At 40.3% G+C, this 21,867-nt stretch overlaps 1 protein-coding gene across 1 annotated transcript in view; it reads left to right on the top strand.

Moving 5' to 3' along the window:
* TBCD (tubulin folding cofactor D) overlaps window positions 1–21,867 on the top strand; it is a 3,708,267-nt gene that overhangs the window by 1,165,828 nt on the left and 2,520,572 nt on the right. The window contains exon 12 of the mRNA XM_044068123.1: window positions 1,883–1,957. Coding sequence (XP_043924058.1) covers window positions 1,883–1,957 — 75 coding nt within the window. The remainder of the gene's footprint in view (window positions 1–1,882; window positions 1,958–21,867) is intronic.

The following is a 21,867-nucleotide window of genomic DNA, read 5'->3' as shown; positions in this document are numbered from 1 at the left end:
ACACACACACACACACACACACACACACACACACACACACACACACACGGACATTTTTTTGCTAAATTACTATTGTCGTTCCGTGTAGTAATTGATTTCTGTTTTGAAAACAGCAGCTGCTGGAGTAGGTATCGCCTTGTTAATTATCTGTTCTTATGGCAACCTACAGCTATATTAACATTTTAATGATAGCTGCAGAATTCATTGCAAGAACTCAAAATTTGCAAAACTTTCTAAATACAGTTGCCAGAATTTATAAAAGGAAAATTCCTTTAATTAAAATTGTTGGCCCTTAGCTTAGGCATGAGATTTTATACACATTCATTTAGAATTAGGAATAAATATAATTAATGGAAAACTTTGAACTACTATAATTACTTGGAGATAGTTGGTGGTTCCATAGTTCATCTATTATAGCATATTTGTTTCATCATAATACATTCTAGTTCAATAGTACAGACTATGTATTTGTGTTATGTATCACTTCAATGAAGTCTGTAGCAATTTATCATTTTCATTTTCATGTAATGATGAATATATTATATTTTAAATATATATTTTAGATCAGTAGAATATACATTTTCAATGGATATATATTTAACATTTAGTATTTCATATATGTATAGATACATCTCAATTTTTATTAAATATATATTTTTATATATGAATACAGCTATTGTCATAGCTAGGTTTTGTGTCTAGTACAATACATACTCTATATATATATTTATATATATATACTACACATAATAGCATAGATCATATATTTATATTATGTATCATTCTTATGAAGTATATAGTAATTTGTTATTTTTATGTAATATTGAATATCATACATTTTAAAATACAGTTATATAATTTTAATGCATATAAACTTTGTATTTTATATATGCATAATTATATTTCATTTTTTATTATATGTATTTATATATTCATTTCGTTAAGAAGATGTTTAGTTAAGATTTTTTGAACACAGGCATTGTTATAGATAGGGCTCATGCATAGTATAACATATGCTATGTGTTTAAAAAGCAAGATAAAAGGGAACATGATTAATTGTTTAATTGATTAATTATATAGAATTGAAATGAATTGATTTTAATTACTATTAGCTAATTGATGAGCTTTTTTGTATAAAATGGATGAATTTAAGTAGATGTATAAACCTGAAGAAGCGTACCTTGGCAGTACGTGAAAGCGCTCGTTTTATCAATAAATAGTGTTTATCCACAGTATCGTGGTGACTTCTGTTCAACTTTGTTTTTGCTGATATTCATCTTTTTGTCGAGAGTCTTTGGATGGTAGTATTTTGTTTTTTGCTGTTATTCATTTGGAATCACAATTATTATTATTATTACAGGTATGCACTGCTTAACGTCTGGGATAGGTTTTATCACACAGAATGTTAAGTGAACACTGTACTTTGTACTGTGCTTTGCTTAACTTCAGTCTGTGTAATGGCCAATTGCATTTACATCCTGTTAGTAAAGTATGGATGTAAATGCGGTCGAACGTTGTGCAGGAAGACATTAAGCAGTGCACACCTGTATTATGATTAGTATTGTTATTATTACTACTATTACTATTAGTACTACTACACTCTTGAGTTGGCCAGTTCTAGGAAAAACCCAATTTTCAGAGTGAACATATCTAGAAAAGCTGCCGAGAAACTGATTAGTGGTGGGATGAATCATATGACCATTCTTTCAAGACAGCACAGTGCAATATTGAGTTTTTCAAAGTTTTCTTGAACTTTTTTATGTACAAGACTAGAAATGCTAATTATAATTCTATAAAGAATGTTTTGGTGGCTTTCTGTTCATTAAATATGGTGAATTTATGAAACTCCCACCCATCTGTTAATGTATGTGTTTAATTGCAGGATTGGTAGATTAACTGGAAGACTTCCCAAAGAACTTGCTGATGAGGTTGTTGGCTCTGTACTGGATTGCTTTAGGTAATTGTTTCTCACATTTTCATAAATTAAAAACATAAACCTTGCAGAATGAATATGATGCATCTATGTTTTTTTTATACCAAGAGCAGCTCAAACACTTCAAACAAGACTGTCACCTTTTTTACTTGTATCAGAATTCCAAGAGAAAAAGTGGTTGTTACAGACCTGGATTTGTATGTTTTAAGTGATTTTTTATTTTTTTATTATTTTTTTGCCTCTGTCACAGCAAACCATCAGCTACTCCCCGGGCCTCTCCTCATCTACCGGGTCCATCAAATCTGACTAGCCTCCCTGTACTAACTCCAACCCATGTTTGGGGTCAGTGAGGAGGTTAAGACACCTGGGGTAATATTATACTGCTGCTGAGGAGTGTATTTTTTCCTACTCCCCACTCCATGCTGCCCAGTGGTAGTGTGTGGCTACTTTGTGCAGGGGAGTCATCACTACTCCAAACACACTTACAAAAGGGGTTACCATCAAGGCTACCCCATCCACCTGAGTTAACACATGCACGTTGCTTTCCTTGGTCTTCACCCGGGAAACCAGCCATGCAAATGTGTCTTGAGCAGCAGTCTCCCCTCAGGATGGGCACATCCATCCTGTCTTGTTTGTGGCAGCATTAGTCAGGACTTTATCCCTTTATGCCAGTTGTGCAAGCATTTGAGATAAATCATGTTTAAGTAATTTGGTTGGTTTTAAGATAAAAGTAATCAATGTGATTACAAAAAATCCAAGCAGGCACTGAGATGAAACATCAAATCTGATGTCAATTTTCATTTTATCCTCATCATATGTGTTCGTTTCCCAGCTTCGGAACAGACTCAGTCGTTACTACAGCTCGTGACAGCCCAAAACTCAGTGCTCCTCTACTGTTTACCATAAATCTCATTCGCCGCTCTTCGTGACAGATGCTTCGCCATTACTCTCAAACTAAGTGTTTGTTTATTGATATATATTTACGAATTTTGAAAGAGTTTTCTACTTTACCTCTTTATTAATCATTAACCCATCCACTACTTCCTAATCCTTTCAGAATAATCCTCTCCTTCTCTTTCTGTACAGTTCGGTGTATTCTGAACTAGCATTGTTGATAGTTTTCTTTCTTCCATACAATTTCTCATTTGTTGTGGGCCTGGGCCCTGTTCACCTTCAGGAAGACTGCTCTGTATGTCACAGTTTCAGTCACAGTGCGCTAGTGGAAGGATGTAACAAAGTTATTTTGAAGGGTATACTTCCTGCAGCCTTACCTGGTGCTGAGAAAGCCAAACGTAAGGCCAATGCTTCTTCCCCTTCTTTCTCATCTTCTTTTTCCAAAGCTTTGGAGAAACCAAAAAAAAAAGCCTATTGGTACCTTCTACTCTGTTGGCATCATCCTGAAAAAGGGCTAAGTCTTTGGTTCCTTTAGAACTGACTGACTCTTCTACTAAAACTTTGGTTCTAAAGGGACCTATGGAACTGAGTTTATCCGAGCAGACAAAATCTGCGGCACCTATCATTTTGCTGCAGGAGCATTTGGACTATTCAACATCAAAAGATTTGATGCCAACTGCTTTGGTACTGAGTAAACAGTTTGAGGAGCAATCCATTATGCATCTTTTGAGAACCTGGTATTCACTCTCTATTGACCCCTTTGCAGGAAGGCTGCCTTCACCCTTTCTGGAAATGCCAGAATCGCACTGCACCCTTTCTGTTCATTCCAGCAAGAGCTTCACTGAAGATGATGTGGAGAGGCTGGTGAATAAGATAGTTTGTGTAAGAGGATTGTCAGGTACCTGTTCGGCCCCAGCCCCATCGGGTATGGGAGCCGAATCTTCCCTTACCTATCTGTTTTTTCCTCCTATGACTTCATCTGAAGCATTAGTTTTCTGCACTGAGCCACCCTTCTCTGACTGTATCAGTTGTGGAGATATACCTATCTTCAGAACCGGTTATTGCTCGGAGGTGTTCTGTCCAATTGGATTTGGAAACCTCACAATGCTGAGTATGTCCTGCCAGTACTGGGGGCATGAGTCAACTTCTGTTTTTCAGAACCATCTCTGCAACTTGGAGCTTCAGCATGGATAAGCTTGACTCCGGCTTTGGTCTCGGAAGCTGTCTCTTCAGTGCGGGGAGTGACCACGGTTCAGAGGCAGTCTTTTTTGGTTCTGGGCTCCCTTCTCTCTTTGGGGAGTCCAGCCTTCGAGGTGATGGAGATAGCCCTGACTGCCATAGTCAGACCATCGTCCCCTTCTACTTCAGAGCTTGTGTCCCTTTCCTTCTCACACCCAGATAGTCATCATGCTCTCCCACTGGGTCAGCAAGTGCCAAGAGCGCAGGAGTTCCAGATATTCATTCTCTCCCGTTCTGATACCTCCCCATATAACCCCACTGAGGAGGTCCCTGGAGCAACTGCAAGAGAAAGCACTTGGATTCCCCAGAGGAATCAATCACCAAAGACACCAACTTTGATGAAGGGGAGGGATCCCCAAGGTTACCCCCATGATGTCTCCTTTGGAGACTTCCTGGAAATATTGAAACAGAGGAGTGAATGGAAGTCCCAAAATCCCTCTTCTGAGGAGTCATTGTTCCTGCAGGCCTTCGGCACTCGACCCTCTACCGGTTAGGTGACTCCACCCATTGACGAGCTCATTCAGTTGATCTCTCAGTGGGTGTGGAAGGCCCCTGATATTATTGAACCTATCCCTAGGAGACCTGACAAAATTTTGACTACCCCTAAAGACAAACAGTTCTGGGACAAAGGATTAGCTGTTGACGTCATGGTCATGGCGGCAGCCACAATAAGGAACTAGCCAAAGAGAGTTCCTGTATCCATCCACCCAACAGAGAGTCTCGGGCAATGGATAGATTTGAGAAGGTCTATGCAGCATCAACCTTTGCCTTGCAGTCTTTGACTTTCTTGGCACATTTTATCAGACTTCAGAGGGATTTGGTTAAGGAGTTGTCTGATACTCTTGCAGGAACTGTTTCTGAGACGTCCAAGAAAAAGTGGTTTCCCAGTTGGCTACCCTGGAGTCTGTGTCCTCATGCAGCCAAAGGGACAACTAGAGCGACAGGTTCAGTTGTTGCCATTAGGAGACATGCATGGGATGCACCTGTGTGACTTTGCAGAGCCATTTAAGTCTTCATTTGTCAATGCACCCTTTGATGGACCATCCCTGTTTAGCCCAAAAGTTAGAGAAACTTTATCCAGTTGTGAGAAAAATGGAAAGACCATTTCTGCTGCGGGCATACATTGTATGACTCCTTAATGACCATTCTCTAGAAATCAGAGAAGCAGTGGAAAAATGTTGTTCAAGAAGTCCCAAGGGCCTTTTCAGGAGACACGTGGAGGGAGTTCCCCTGAGGGGCAGAGGGGGGAACTTTAATGGTAGACACCGCTTGCATGGCAAAGGTGGCCTGCAAAATCAGGGTTTCAGGGATTCTTTCTCTGGTAAATCTTACCAGAGCTTCTGAAAGAAGGCCCAATTGTTTTCCTCTGGAGGCAGTTGGGAATGCTTATCCCTGCAGTGAAATGTCGGGCTACAAATAACATCAGATGCTTAGGTGCAGAGGATTATATCCAAAGGTTATGTAATTCCCTTTTCCTTTCCTCCTTCCATATGCAGGAAAATCCCTGCTGTTCCACTCAGTCAAATGGAACAAGCAGTCCTAGAAACTCAAAAACTGCTAGAAAAGAGAGTCATCCAAGAAGTCCCACAAGACCAGATAGTCCAGAGTTTACTCAAGATTCTTTTTATTGCCTAAAAAGACAGGGGGCTGGAACAATTTTGGGTCTAAGTGTACTGAACAAATCAATTTGTCAGACCAAGTTCTGGATGGTCACAGTACAGTCCTTTCCTGGAAAAAGGCTATTGGATATACTCAGTAGATCTTCAGGATGTGTATAAAAATGGAAAAATGATCCAGAAGTTTTATCCACTTCCAGCTGGGAACCAGTCACTACCATTTCAGAGTTCTGCCCTTTGGTCTCATCACAGCCCCCAATGTGTTCACCAAATGTATGGCAGCAGTAGCAGCTCACTTGAGACTGTAGGGATTTTTAGTGTTTCCATAACTAGACGATTGGCTCATTGCCACTCCGACCAGGCATCAATTGATAGAAGCAAAAGACCATGTTCTTCACATTTATTCTTATCTTGGAATAACTGTCAATTACGAGAAATCAAAATTGACCCCATGACCCCATCGCAGAAAGTAGAGTTCATAGGAGCTCTGCTAAATCTTTGAACTTCCATAGCTTCTCTTCCACCTGTGAGATTACAGAAAATCAGAGTTCATGTACAGAAAGTAGTCAACAACAAGAAAGTAACCACTTATCTAGTCCCTCAAGCAATGGGCCCCATGGCTGCAGCTATAACTCTATTTCCCTTGGCAAGATATCATATGAGGATACATGAATGATTGCTAGTGTCTCAGAGGTCAGTGTTACACCAACCCATGTCGACTTGATATGAATCACCAGTCATCGCAGCAAACTTTTAGCTTGGTGGGCGCATTCTGAGGATATTCTTCTAGGTCAACCCATTGTCACAATCCCAAGCCGTAGTGACCCACGGATGCCTCCCAGATGGGGGGGCATTTTCTGGGCAAGACTGTTCTAGGCACTTGGGCCCCTACAGAGGCCAGCTTGCATATCATTGTTCTGGAGCTAAGGGCAGTGCTTTTAGCACTGCAAGCCTTTTAAACTGTTCTTCCTTCGGGAACAATTGCGATTCAAATGGACATGTCAAGTGGTTTGGTACATCAATAAACAGGGAGGAACCGAATCCTATGCCTTTTGTCAAGAAGCCCTCAGAGTGTGGCAGTGAGCGATCTCTTCCAACTGCTTTCTGATAGCAATGCACATTCCGGGGAGTTCCAGTGTGATAGCAGACAAACTACGCAGGTGTATTCTCCTGCCTCATGAGTAGTCTGTCAATCCAAAGGTGATGGAAAGGATTTTCCATCAGTGGGGGCACAGCCTTCCTGTCACCTATTTGCCTCTTCCATAAACAACAAGTGCAGCAACTACTTTGCCCTCATTCCCCCCTCTGGGGGAGTCACCAAGAGATGCTGTTCTCTACATTTGGCCCTCCAGTCTGCTGTATGCCTTTTCCCCAATTTCTCTAATCCAAAAAGTCATACAGAAAGCAATCAGACTGAAGAGCAAAGTAAGCCTCATTACACCTTATTGGTTTCAACAGATATGGTTCGCCTTTCTTTGGTCTTATCTGATTCAACAGCCTTGGGTTCTGGACCTTCTATCCTATCCAGAGGGATTAATCCAGCAGAACATTGTAAACTTGAAGCTGACAGCGTGGTTTCTCCAATTCTGTTAATAGCTAGGCTTCCCTCACTTTCCCCAATGGTACATTGTATTCTCTTAGCCTCTTGTAAGCCAACTACTTGTAAACTCTGTATTAAAATCCTAGAATTTTTAGCTTCACCTTTAAAAGGAGGTGCCTTCCACTCTACCATAAAAATTCATTTAGCAGCTGTTACTAATTTCCATAATGGTTTTGAAGAATCCTCTTTGGCTTCTTGAGATCTAACCTTAGTGTTACAAACCATTGTCCAACCTCCTTTTGAACCGTCAGATGAATGTGCTCTAAAGTTTTTATCCTAGAAAAGTATATTTTTAGTGGCAATAACTTTTTCCAGAAGGATTTTAAACACAAGCCTTATTATGTAGACCTCCTTATATGATATTCCGTAAAGAGTTTCACTGAGAACTAATCCTTCCTTTTTTCCTAAGATGGTGGCAGAGACCAGTATCAATCAGACTATTAATTTACCAGTATTTTTTCCCAGTTTTGCTAACAAAGTTGAATACTGCTTACATTTATTATATGTTCACAGACAGATATGTTCTATCTACACAGATCTAAGAATTTAAGAAAATCCGACCAACTATTTTTGTCAATCTCATCTACAAGACTTGGTCAACCAGTGAGCAAAGTGACGCCAGCCAAATGGCTCAAAGAATATATTTCTTTTATCTTTAATAAAAAGAAAATTAAATTGCCTAGGCCTTTAAAGGCACATTCTACAAGAGCTGTAGCTACTTCAGTAGTTTTTTCAGTGTAGAGCTTCGATGGATGTTATTTGTGTAGCAGCAGCTTGGGCTTCTCCTCATACCTTTGTTACTCATTACAAGTTGGGTCTGGTCTCCAGGGGAAGAGCGTCATTTGGTTCAATGGTACCTGGGAATATCCTTCCATGAGTCTTCCTAAGGTCTAAGGTAGCTGGGGACTCTGTCCCATATATCAAGGATAAAATGAAAATTGACAACATCAGATAAAGTTATGTATTCACCATAATGTTACATCTGTGTCCGTTTTCATTTATCCTCAACTCCACTCCCTCCTTCCACCTGCCCTTGGAGTTTTTGGTGGAACAGATAATGGTCATGTCACTTATTGTTATTGTTAAATTATATGGTCTCTATGAAGGCTTTTGTGGCTTTTCATTCTGCCTGTCTTCAGCAAACTCGATCTGAGGTAAATAGGAGAGCAGCATTGTGGATAAGGGTTAAGCTTGAGAGGGTTTTGGCTGTCGCAAACTGTAGTAACAGCTGAGTTAGTTCTGAGGCTTGGAACAGAACCCATATGTCAAGGATAAATGAAAATGGACAACACAGATGGAACATTATTTTGAGTACATAACTTTTTGTTATTAAAAATGTATTTTATTTTGTGTGGTACATACATCATGTTTGAGAATGGTTGTCATAAAATTAGTTCATAGCATTTAGATTTATTTACCTACTGTCTTGTTTCCTTGCCAGAATTTCCATAAGTTTTGGCTTTTTCTTGAGAAGGGATGCTAAGGCACTAATGTAGTTGGCAGGAAACCAAATCGTATGCAAGCGGCATTGTTGGCATTTTCTTCAGTTTTTCATCAACTCTTTTGAGTATGGTTTATTTTTCAGTCATGCTAAAAGATTGTACGTATAATGGTTTGTTTTTTTGATGGATTTGTTACATTTTCTTCACTACTTTTTTTGACTTTATCATTCCAGAATATTTTTCATTTTTCAATTACTTTTAACAAATGACAGGAGAACAGATTTGAAGAAATTCAGCAATTGTGCTTTTATAGTAGGCTCATAGTGTACTCAGAAATGACTGAAATGCTTACTTTGTTTGAGCCCAGACTATAGTGTGGAAGAGTCAGAACAGTGTGCTAAACTGAAGCAGGCTAATAAAATAAGGCTTAATTTAGTAAACTCTTTATGGATGGAAAAATGCTGGACATTATTAGAAAAATGGTCTAACAAAGTGTTTTGTTAAACATCTAGAACCAGCAGAGAAAATGAAGGAAGTCATTCAAAGTGGGCTAGGTCTTTGAGGTGGATTAAAAAAGAGACTTTTTTTTAATTTATTTTTTATTTATTTTACATTTGTTGACCGGGATAGTCCGACTGGATGCATGTCCATTTTCAGCGGAGCTCCAAGGGTAAGCAGATACAGCATTACATATTACCAGCATTACATATTACAAACATACTGTTTACAGAGATTACATAAGTAAGCAAGTTAAACAAGTTCCACAGGTTACAGATAGTCCTGAGCACAAGTCAGGATTAAATTAAATTACACAGTAAACTGGTTAACAGATTTTTACACATTCGAGTTAGCCTGGCTTGATACATTGACATTGCCAGTTAAGTAACAAATGTTGTTTGAGTCTAGATGTTCTTCATTCCACATTGCTGCAGTCCTAACCATTGGGTAGTCCAGCGCCCAATCAAAGAGTAGTATATGGCTCGCCGTCAAGGCGATTAGGACTGACGCCAGACGGGCGGTAGGGTACGCGCATGAGACGCCATATCCTCAGTCTTTTTTGCCGCATGGTCCGATGCAGAAGCAGTTTTGCGAGTGCAGGTTGGCGTTCTGAAATATTTCAAGTCGGAGTTTCAGACCGAATCAAAGTTACATTTTGGTTTTTCTTGCCTCAGTATTTAACCGGATGTCAGAAAAAGTGAATAACTGTATTTCTTGTGGGAAACAGATACCTCATAGGGATTACCATACTTTGTGTATACCTTGTTTAGGGCCTGCGTTGTTGGTTGCCGCTCTTGTGCTAGATTTAACACACGCACTATTAAGAGGAGGTTAGACTGTGCCAGGTTAGTGTTTGGGAAGCGGTGTAATTACAAAATGCCGGATGCTCCGCCGCGCGCTTCAAAAAAGCGCAAGGACAAAACAGCAAAGCCTAGGGTTGATGAACCGGCAGTCTTCTTTAGAAGGCTCAGTGGAGCCAGAGGTTTTGCCAGGAGTTTCTTTGGAGTCTCAGGCAGAGACTTTACTGTTACAGGATGTGCCCTCTCAGGAGGTAGGCCAGGCTGAGGGGCTTCTCAGGTAACTGTTCTTCCCTCTCTTCCCAAGGTAGTTAGAGCTTCTCCTACTGTTTCCAAAACTTCTTTGAGAGGTAGGCCAAGTTCAGCTTCAGTGGGGCTTCTCCTAGCACTTCAGGTTCTGTGCCTAAGAAACATATGCTTAAAATGGCAGAAGATTTAATTACTATGATTAGAGGCTCTATGCCCCCTCCTGATAAGAGGCCTCGGGTGGAACAGTTTGAGAGTTTTGAGCGGTGTTCAGAGGCTTCTGAGTCTTCTGTGGAAGACTTGCAGGAGTATCCTCCTTATTCTGATTCTGATGTGGATGATTCCACTCCTACAGCTTCTCCTCCTGAGGATTTCTCATTTTCAGAGACTCTGCATTCCATGAGGGAGCACTTTAAATGGGAAGGCCAAGATTACTCTGATTCCAGGAAGAATTCTTATTTTACCCCAGCATAGGCCCTTAGCTATACCTCCTGTGTTGAATGTGGTGGAAGATGTTTTTGCAGAGGCTTCCCTGAACCCTGATTCTTTGCCTCCTGCCCCTGTTAAGCCTGATAGGTACTATAGGGTGCCTGAAGCTCATAAGTATCTGTTTAAGAGTCCTAGGGCAGACCCGAAACTGTTTTCAGGGCCTAAGGGTGTTAAGGCCTCTGTTGTTAAAAATCCTGTTCCCACTGATAAAGAGGCAAGGGCTTTGGATAGGTGGGGAAAGAAAGTGTATACTTCTTCCACTTTAGCCATGAGGGCGTTGAATTGTCAGTTTCACATGCTAAAATATCAAAATTATCTCCTTTCACAATTGAAATCTAAGGTGGATGCTTTGGCGGAAGGTATAGAGTGTAAAGAGTTGCTGGATTTAGTTCATGTGTCTGAACAAGTGGGTAAGCATTCTTTGCAATGTGGTTTTGATGCTGTGCAGGCCTCCTCGAGGGTGGCTGCCACTAGTTCTGTTCTTCGCAGGCATGCCTGGTTGAGGATCAGAATATAGCAGAACATGTTAAGACTAGGATTTTGGATGCTCCTTTACAGTCTGATGTGTTATTTGGTTTGCCTGTGGAAGCAGTTTTAAAGAAAATGGAGGACAAAGCTAAGTCTATGCAAACTGTTAAAGATTTTTTGCAGGTGCAGCCACCGAAGTTTAGTAGAAATTGGCCTACTAAGGGATGGACATATCCTGCTTATGATTCCCAGTCTAGGGGTAGGTCTCAGAGCTCAAGGTTCTTTTAGGCCTAGAACAGGGGTTCACCTGCTCAGCCTTCTGGTGAGGAAACAGACCCAATGACCTGCCTTTTCAGCTGCCAGTAGAGGAGGAAGACTGTCTCTTTTCAAAGAAAATTGGGATTTAATCACTCAAGACAGATGGGTGTTGGATATCATTCACCACGGTTACAGGTTTTATTTCCATACATTGCCCCCTTTCACAAAGGAAAGAGGCTCACAAGCAAATTTCTTTGTTACTCCAAATAGGGCTATCCAGCCAGTCCCTGTACCAGAAAGGGGCCTAGGATTTTATTCTCGCCTGTTCCTAGTTCCAAAGAAGGGGAACACGTGGAGACCAATTTTGGATTTATCTATCCTCAACACTTATCTGGACATTCCCAAGTTCAAGATGTTGACGTTACAACAGCTTTTACCTCTGCTGGGAAAAGATCATTGGATGGTAACTTTAGATCTCAAGGAAGCTTACCTTCATGTGCCTATAAGACTAAGTTGCAGGAAGTATGCTGGAAATTCTCATTATCAGTTCTCTGCATTGCCCTTAGAGTATTCACAAAGGTTCTGGCTCCAGTGATAGCTTACTTCAGGCTGAAAGGAATTCAAATCTATCCTTACTTGGACGACTGCCTGATTCTGGCTCAAGAAAAGGAAGACCTTCTACAGCATCTGGAATATGTCATAGCAGTGCTAAGATGCCTAGGGTATTCTGTGAACGAAATAAAGTCCAGTCTAGTACCCTCTCAAGACATGTGCTTTCTGGGTGTGAGACTGAATACAGCAGCCCAGATGGCCTTTGGACAAACAAAAGAATCTTTCCAGTTACTTCCATCAACTATCTCTTCAGTCCGGGCTGACTGCAAGGACAGTCCTTCAAGCCTTAGGGTTCATGGCATCTTGTATTCTGGTGCTTCCCAATGCCAAACTGCATATGAGGAAGCTGCAATGGTATCTCAAAATGTGTGGACACAGCACTGCCAGGATTTGGACACTGTCATTCAAATAATACCTTGCATTCAAAAGAATTTTTGTGGTGGGCTCAGGAATGTCACCTAAACAAGGAGTCAGATTTTAACGACAGATGCAGCTCATCTAAATGGAAAGTGGATACAAGACAAGTGGCCTGCCAGACTACAGCATCTACATATCAATATGAAGGAGATGTTAGCAGTTCAGTTTGCATTAATGGCTTTCAAGGAGTTACTTCTTCCTGGGCAGGTGTTGATTCTAACAGACAACACAACTGTCATGTGGTACAGCAACAAACAAGGGGAACACATTCTTATCCTCTATGCAGGCAAGCAATGATTTCAGCTTGCAACTAACTCTTCAAGGTTTCTGCCGAGCACAGAACTCCTTAGCAGATGTGTTAAGCAGGCAAATCATGGATCCCAGTGGAAACTGGATCTTCATGTATTTCAGAGATTGACAGTGTCAACTCAGACATAGATTCCACTAAACCACCAGCTGCCAAAGTTTTGCACAAAGGGGTTTCATCACACAGCTTGGAAAGCTTTCTTTCAGTTGGAAAAATCTTCATGTGTATGCCTTTCCACCTCTCCCTCTTCTCCCAAAGGTGCTCCTAAAGATCAGACAAGACAAGCCAAGGATGATTTTAATAGCTCCAGATTGGCCTCAACACTGGTACCCACTTCTAAGGAGTCTGGTAAGGAAGCCTCCATGGCCTTTACCATTGATTCCACACCTGTTATCTCAGAGGACGGTCACCTCCTCAACCTCAAGCTTCAATCTCTTCATCTAACAGCCTGGCATATTCTGTTTTGAAACACAGCAGGTCTCAACTTCCTCATCAAGTTTTAAATGTGATTATGGAAGCCAGAAGACCTAGTACAAGGAAAGTGTAAAAATGGAAGAGATTTTTATTTTGGAGTGCAGCAAAGAATTTGGAGATTTCTGAGCCTAATTTGAGTGTGGCTCTTCAATATCTTACTGAGTTATTGGACAAAGGTTTGTCCTTCTCTTCCATTAAAATTCATGCTGCAGCAATTTCAGCTCACTATGATTGTGACCCACCATTGTTTTCACATCCTTTGTTCAAGCAGTTTCTTAGAGGGGCAAAGAATATAAGACCCCGAGAGCTCCTACTCCTGCTTGGGATCTCAATTTTGTGTTGGAAAAACTTACTCTACAACCTGCGGCTACTGCTGAGTTAAAATACTTGTCATGGAAAACTGCTTTTTTGTTGGCCATTACTTCTGCAAGAAGGGTTTCTGAGTTGCAGGCCCTTATGGCAGTAGAGCCCTTTTTGATTTTCCATAAGGATAGAGTATCATTACGTACTAATCCTTCCTTTATGCCTAAGGTGGTTTCTAGTGTGGCTTTAAACCAAACTATTCATTTGCCTACTTTCTATGCAGATCCCCAAAACAAGGGAAAAGATTTTGCACACTTTAGATGTACATAGGCAAGTCTCAGCAGTTGTTTGTTTCTTTTGCCTTGACTTCTCAGGGCAAGCCTGTGTCTAAGCAAACTATTTCTAAGTGGATTGGGTTTTGCATTTCATTTTGTTATTCCCATCATGGCAAGGAGATTCCGGCTGGGATTAGGCCTCATTCCACAAGGGCTACTGCCACTTCAACAGCATTTCTCAGGGGGGTGGCAACTAAGGATATTTTGGAGGCAGCTACTTGGAGTTCAGTACATACTTTCTCTAAGCATTACCACCTTCCTCTCTACTCTAAATCTAGGGCTGGTTTTGCCACAGCTATTTTGCAAGGCATGTTGACAGCTCCTGCTTCCTTATGATTTGCCAGCCTCCCTTACCTCTGCTTTGGGATTCTTAGGACTGCAGCAATGTGGAATGAAGAACATAGTACAGTTTTGTACCTACCATAAATGTAGATGTTTGTGTTTAGGGGTTGTGGTGTGGGTTAGGCTGTATTCTTGTGCATTTGTATATATTGTATATATGTTTGGTGCAGGGTTTTTGTTGGTGTTTTGGTTTGGGCCTTGTCTTTTGACATCTGGGGCGTACCCGCCCTGGCGTCCTGGCGATCAGTCGCCTTTTGACCGACCACGCCATATACTTTGGTATAATGGTTAGGACTGCAGCAATGTGGATCCTCGAACATCTACATTTATGGTAGGTACAAAACTGTACTTTTTAAATTGACCTAAGGTGGAAAGTAAGGTAATATCAGCTGGAAGAGAGTTCCAGGATCTACTTACAGAGTTTGCAACTGTGTTATTAATTTTGCTAGTCTGAATTAGTAGTTTGTTAGAGGAGTGGCAAAAACCTGCGCGTGGTTGTAGCAAATTGAGAGTTTGTTTAAGGACAGTCTGTTTCAATTTAGAGAGAGGGGGGATGCATACAGGTTGGTGAAAAGGTGAGAGCGAGCTATGACAATTTTAGCTGGAGGGGTTAGGAAGGCTTTTATTCTGTAAAGTGACCCTAGTTTTTTATTGATGGTTTTGATAGTTTGGTTAACTTCATCCATGTTTTACTGATTCTGGCACACATTTTCTGTTGACTTAAAAAAGCTCTGTTACTAACAGTATTAGCGATTAACTCTTACTTCCCTCCATTATTGTAAATGCATTTGACAGTCATTACTATTTGTACTGCTTTGTTACTGAAGTTTGTAATCTTCTTTTTATCTATTGCACATTGGAGCTTTTCTCCCCGGGCCTCCACCGAAAAAGGGCTCTGTCCCAGTTGGACTGTCCCACCGAACAAATTTCAAATAAATAAATAAACAGTTATATACAGTATGTCATTTCCACTACATTTGGAGCATCCATAAGGCTGGTGCAGCTTAATTGTTCCATAAGAAAGGCACCTTCAGTGGTATGTACTTCAGCATCTTCTGAAGTGCCTAAAATTGTTCTGAAGTCAAGGAGGTAGAAGATCATATATTTCTATAAAGTATGAGGTTAAGCCTACAAAAAAAAAAGTGGCAACTCCCCTATGTCTCTATCGTTGTGTATATAGGACAACATTTTGTCAATAGAATTATTCAAAGTTGTTCCTCATTAGAGATCATCAAAAGATTCACTTAGATTAGAGTAATGGCAAAGGGACTCCTTTCGAACCAGTGAAGATCCATGGTGCTAAGACCAAAAAGAGGAGCCATCCTGTTGTTTCATCATAGGAAGTGATTTGTTTTTATACTTGTCAGTATTATTCATTTCCAAGTCTTTTTGGTCTAGGGATAATGACTCCTCCTCCTAATCATTTCTTAAGACATGAGATTCACTGAGACTGTGAATTCCATGGAAGAAAGTTTGAAGCTGGGCAACAAAGATATTTCCTCTTCCAAAAAACAGTATTTGGAGATGCTTAAATTACGAGAGCCTGTGACAAGGATTCCTCTTTCATTTCACATAATTTTCTGCCTAGACACACCAATCACCAATGCATCAGTTTGTTAACTAACTTTGTATCAATCAGCCAGAGAGCTTTCATATGTACTGTAATTCAAAAGCTGAAGAAACAAAGATGTCAGTTCACCAAGAGAACAGAAGAGTAATGGTAAAATCAGTGTTCAGCCACAGAGATGGGAGAAGCTTCTCTGGCAAAAAGCGTTTAATAAACAGCTTAAAGTCACAAAATCACAAAATAGCTGTTAGGGGACAAGTGCTTTTGGCAAATTGCCTTCTTCAGATCCATCAGAATTTTTTACATTAGTAACTTAGTGATATTTTATTATGTTTCATCTGTTGAGTATAATGTTTGCAACTGGGAGTGTATCAGTATGATTTGTGATGCAAAATGCTTGTGACTAGGATTGCATCTGTGTGGTTTCTTTTCATTCATATAAATGTATGACTGCCTATGTAGTAAGTGATGGTTAATAACGATGTTTCTTTAAAAAAAGGCAGAAATTGAATAATGTATGTAATATTGCTTAGGTTATATGATATATAGCAATATATGTGAAGTATGATGTTTATGTTAATATAATTTGATTACTTTTATATGACTGCAAATTTGCCAATGTCAAAAGTATAATTCAATAAAGGTGTTTGAAAAAAAAAAGTTTCATTTTTTGCAACCAAAATGTCAGACTTAAAGGATAAGCATGAGGTTCAGCAAATGTTAACGGTGGTGATAACTAGGATTGCACACTAAAATGTTTATGTGAACTGTGTATGTACCTTGAGATCAGCAGTGAACTGGAATGGTACCTGGGAGATGTGACTGACAGAGGTCATAGAGGTTGCTGCAAGATGGTGACCTATGTATTTTGGATGTTCTTTTTTGGGGTGGTATAAAAGTAAGAAAACTGAATCAATACAGTCTTTTTCTGCCGATGGTAAAATCTTAAAGTCAACACAGGAATTTTACTCACACAGCAGTATCCAGCAGGCAGCTTCACAGAAAACCAAAATGTGTCTATCTCATCCCAGTAGACATATTACTGCTGGGAACCAAATATTTTTTTTTCTAGTCATTCTCTAGAAATGAAGGATATTTAAAACTACTAGTTTTCTTTTGGACATATTTTCTTACAGAGCTCTGAGTTTACTGTCTTACAAGTCTATTTTACCCCAAAACTTGTGAAATGAAGGGCATTCATATTCTGCTGATACTGTAGCTATAAAGAGATTGTGCCAGCTTTCTCACATGCAATGTTTCATAATCCTAATGTGAAACTTTTAGAAGAGACAACATCAGTAATTAAAATAAAACATCAGATCAGATGTCTTCTCTGTATGACATAAGTCTGTAGTTATCAGATCCGACTGGACTCTGACATCAAAATCCTTTAGACTTCTGACTTGCCGGGCACCACCTCCGTTACCCACAACCCCCCGCTCCTCACCTGAATGCCCCAGATTTAGTTTGCCACCATTCCTGTCAACAGCTCTGTCAGGCTTCACATCAGTCTATCCTGTTTTGAATAGCTTTAGTTTTAGAGTGTTCTTGTTCATTGTGCTTTCCCTTACCCTAGTACAGCTGATAGCATAGGTTGTTTTCTCAGGGTAGGTAGGTAGTTAGGTAACTTTAATGTGTGTGTGTGTGTGTGTGTGTGTATTGTCTTCCCAGCTTTTCTTATGTTTAGTGCTCTGACCCTTTTTTTGGGGGGGGGGGGGTCTTAGATTAGTTGAGTATAGGCTTGTTTCTTTTTTCCGCTTATACTAGTAGTTAGGATAGACTTAGTATGTATCAAAGATTTAAAAAAATGCATTACCTGTGGGCATAAATTACCTTCACAAGATGCAAATGATAAATATCTGCATTGTTTGGGATTTGCCCATCTGGATTGTTCATGCTCTGTTTGTGAAGGATTTGTGTTCAGGGCAGTCAGTGAGCATCAGGCCAAGTTGATCCTTAAAGCCTTCTTCCTGCCGACCCATCATCTGCTGCTGCCTCTTCCTCAGCCTCAAAGATCGGGTCTAACAAGCATTGGTTTCAGAACTCCAAGAGATCCAAGGGGAAGCAGAAAAGGTCCTCCTCTGTTTCTGTCCCAGGTCCAACTTCTTCAGGCTCGCTGGACCAAAAGGTCCCATGAGTTTCGGGTGCCCTGGCTGCCTTGGGTCTGGCATCCCCTCTGACTCCTTGGAGCAGATTGCTGTCAGTGCTGACCACCAGCAAGGTTCTGTTATGAGCTCCAAGTCTTCCTAGCCCTTTTCTGGTTAAAGGGGCTCCTAGAGGTAAGACAGCTTCCCCATCCACTCTGCCAGAGCTGTCACCATCTTCACCTTTCCCATCCTGGTTCCAAGTATTCCTGGCTCGGATCCAGTAGATGGGTTCATTGTCATTGAAACAACCCTCCAATCCCCTGTCATTGGCTTCTTCCACCTGGTCATCAAGGTCAGTGGGCAGTATCATAACTGCTGAATTGGAGAAGCTAATGAGGTTTTATTTGCAGACTCAGATACAATTAGGCCTTATCCCTTTGGGTCCATGTCTGGTTTGCATCCCCTGCAAACCACAAATGCAGCAGCTACTTTGCCCCAATTCCAGCAGAGGGAGTCTCCGAGGGGTGCTCTTGTACACGATTGGCCCACGGGACTTCTTTATACGTTCCCTCTCCTTCCTTTGATCCCACAATTTCTAAATAATTGGCTCTTCGGTTGAAAAGCAACGTAAACTTCATTGCACGCTATTGGCCCCTATAAGTTTGTTTTTCCTTTCTTTGGCCTAACCTAGTGCATCAATCATGGATTCTAGATCCAACTCCTGAATTGCTATCGCACCCACAAGGGTTGATACATCCAAACATATCGAGCCTCAAGCTGACATCTTAGTTCCTTTACTTCCAATAATTGCCAGGCAAAGTAACCTATCCTCCCCTATACGTCACATTTTTCTGGCTTTCCATAAACCATCCACCTGGAAACTTTATCTCAGCAAGTGGAAAAGATTCATAAAGTGGTCTCAAGAGAAGGGAATAGACCAATTTTTAGCTCCGCTTACCTTGGTACTGGACTATTTATCAAACCTCCTGCATTCAGGAGCGGCAGCTAAGCTATTCAAGTACACCTGGTGGCAATCTTTAACTTCCACAGTGACTTCCAGGACTCGTCCTTGATTTCTCACCGACTTTGTAAAACCTTTTTCTAAGGTGTCACGCACATTAGGCCACCCTTTAAAGAGCCTATCGAGCCTTGGAATTTGACACTAGTTCTACAGTCCTTGACTCACCCTCCTTTCGAACCTACTGCCACTTGTGATATAAAAATTTTTTTCATGGAAATCTTTATTCTTGGTAGCTATTACCTCAGCAAGACGAATATCTGAACTACAAGCCGTGTGCATAAAACATTCTTACATGGTTTTCCATAAGGACAGAGTATCACTCCGGATTAATCCCACCTTCTTACCCAAAGTTATTTCTGACTTGACTGTTAACCAAACAATTAATCTGCCAGTTTTCTTTCCAAATTTTTCTAACAAAGGAGAATATTTACTACATTTACTTGATGTGCATAGACAATTGTGATTCTACCTGGACAGGACTAAATCGCTATGAAAGTCTGACCAATTATTCATATCATTCTAAGGACCAAAATTGCGAAGATCTGTTTCCAAAGTGACTCTATCTGAATGGTTGAGAGATTGTATTTGCTTTATCGATCACCAAAACAAAGCTCTTCTGCCATCTAATATCAAAGCGCTTCAACCAGATCAGTCGCAACATCTGTTGCCTTCCGTGGATGACATTTGTGCAGCAGCAGCAACATGGGCCATCTCTCATACCTTTATCATATATTACAAATTGTACTTGTCCCCCAGGGTGAGAGCTTCCTTTGGTTCAGTGGTGCTCAGGAATATTCTTCCATAAAGCCTCCCAGGAAATAAAGTAGGTAGGGACTCTGTCCCATCAGTAAGGAATGAATGAAGATTAACAGCATCAGATAAAGAAGTTATGTTCTTACCATAATGTTCCATCTGTGTTGTTGATCTTCATTCATTCATTACTACCCACCTGCCATCCCCCTCCGAAAGACTCCTGTTGGTTCGGATTTGGTCCTACCTTATGATAGGGAAGTTGCTCAGATAAAGCCTCCACTTTCTCTCTTGTTTTCTTACAGGCAAACTTGATCTGAGGTGATAGAGAGAGGGGCACTATGGGTAAGCTTAGCTAGAGAGTTTTGTTGGCTGGCGCAAGCTTGGTATAATGGCTGACTCTGTTCCAAGGACGGAACCGATACCCATCAGTAATGAATGGATGAAGATCAACAACACAGATGAAACATTATGGTAAGAACATATCTTCTTTTTCGGTTACTTTGGTTTTGATTTTGATTTCAGTTTCCCAGTAATTGCTTTTTTGACAACCAGTAATATTAAATGGGTTTATATTAGATAATCAAAATATACTTACCTCAGACTTTTATTCATCAACACCGAAACAGCGAAACACACTTCAGCGAACATTGAACGTTTTACTAGGGTAAGTAATCTCTTGGCCACTTCAATGCCTCAACACACATCGCACTAAACTAACCCCCCCCCAACTTTATATATACCAACTCCGTGATTGCACTACAGAGTTGTGGTGTTTGCCAATTGCTTCTTTACCTTAAGAAAAATTTTCTTGTTCGTGGAAGTGAATTCCGCTGTTTTGATGTTTATGAATACAGGTTTGTGGTAAGTAGATTTTGATCATCTAATATTAAACTTACTTAGGCCTTACAATGTCTAGGTAATTTATGGCCTATGTCCCAACTCCTAAGAATAATGTCCTTAGTTGTAACCATTTGCTTCCCCAACATTAGTGACAAAAGAATCTGTAGGCAAATTTTAAAATCTGCCAAATCATTATATTCCTAGAACACGTTCCCATTTACCTCTCTGTTTGCTGTCACGTTTCCAGCAATGGCTGTCAACCAAAGGAAAAACTGTCTTAAGTGCACTTTGAGTAAATAATTATCTATGCAAACACTTCCAAGCAGAAATCCTAAATATTTTGCATTTTCTTGTTTACTTGAGAGCAGCACAGATGTCTTTCCATTGTTCTTTGATAGAGTGTCTTTACAATATTTTTGCCCAATCTTTTCTAACCTCTTCTGATTGATTCTTAAAGTTGCCATGCAAAATGTTACATGCCTTACTGTTTATCCATTTTTAGCAAATGCTTCTGCTTTAGAAAACTTAAAAAGTCTACCACCGTTGGTTTTTCACTTAGCAGTCCCGTATCCCTTACTGTTTGTTTATATTCTGCTATCTGTCCCTGGTATAGAAGGCAATCTCTAACCTGCAGTCCAGGCTTCTGCTTGGCCTCATCCCACTAAGTTTACCTTTCCATCCCAAGTAATTTGCTCCCAATACCTTGGTTCCTTTGCTGATTTCCTCCAGTAAATTTCAGCTCCATTTTGCCTATTTTCTGTACCCTTGTAATTATCCCTGTTGGAAAAAAAATCATTTTTTATTCCCGTATTGTCATTGTTGTTAGAATGCTTTCTTCTACTTTGTCAGTATAATATTCTGTATGGTTGTTCTGCTTAAGCACCTGCATCCAAAAACCTACTGTCTCCTTATTCCTCAAACTGCCTCGTGTTTCATCATCACCCCCTTCTCGTTTGACTTATAACCTTCTATTTATGTTATGTAAAGTAACCTTAACTGCATAGTTCTCAAGTGTCCCTGCAAATCAGGTCATCGTAAATCATCTTGTTCTATGTAGAGAATCAACTTAGTGCATGTAACTGTTGCCCTGTACCCTACCCAGATAAATATTAACTGCCATCCATAATTTGTCTGGTAAATAAAAATATGTATACCTAACCTGTAAATAAAATTAAAGAGATTAAAAACATTTTCACTGCTTGCACCTTGCTATCTGTATCCATAATCAAGGGTTTCCAGTTTCTCAGTTTTTGTATTGTCTCTTGTTTAGTCTTTTCCTACATACCTTAGCTGCCATAACAGAATCCTTTTTTAATCCACAAACCTAAA

This window comes from Protopterus annectens, chromosome 4.part0, assembly GCF_019279795.1.
Source record: "Protopterus annectens isolate FY-2018-M chromosome 4.part0, PAN1.0, whole genome shotgun sequence".
Lineage (NCBI taxonomy): Eukaryota > Metazoa > Chordata > Ceratodontiformes > Protopteridae > Protopterus > Protopterus annectens.
Note: the sequence above shows the minus strand (reverse complement) of the source record. Positions and strands in the feature narration are given on the sequence as shown.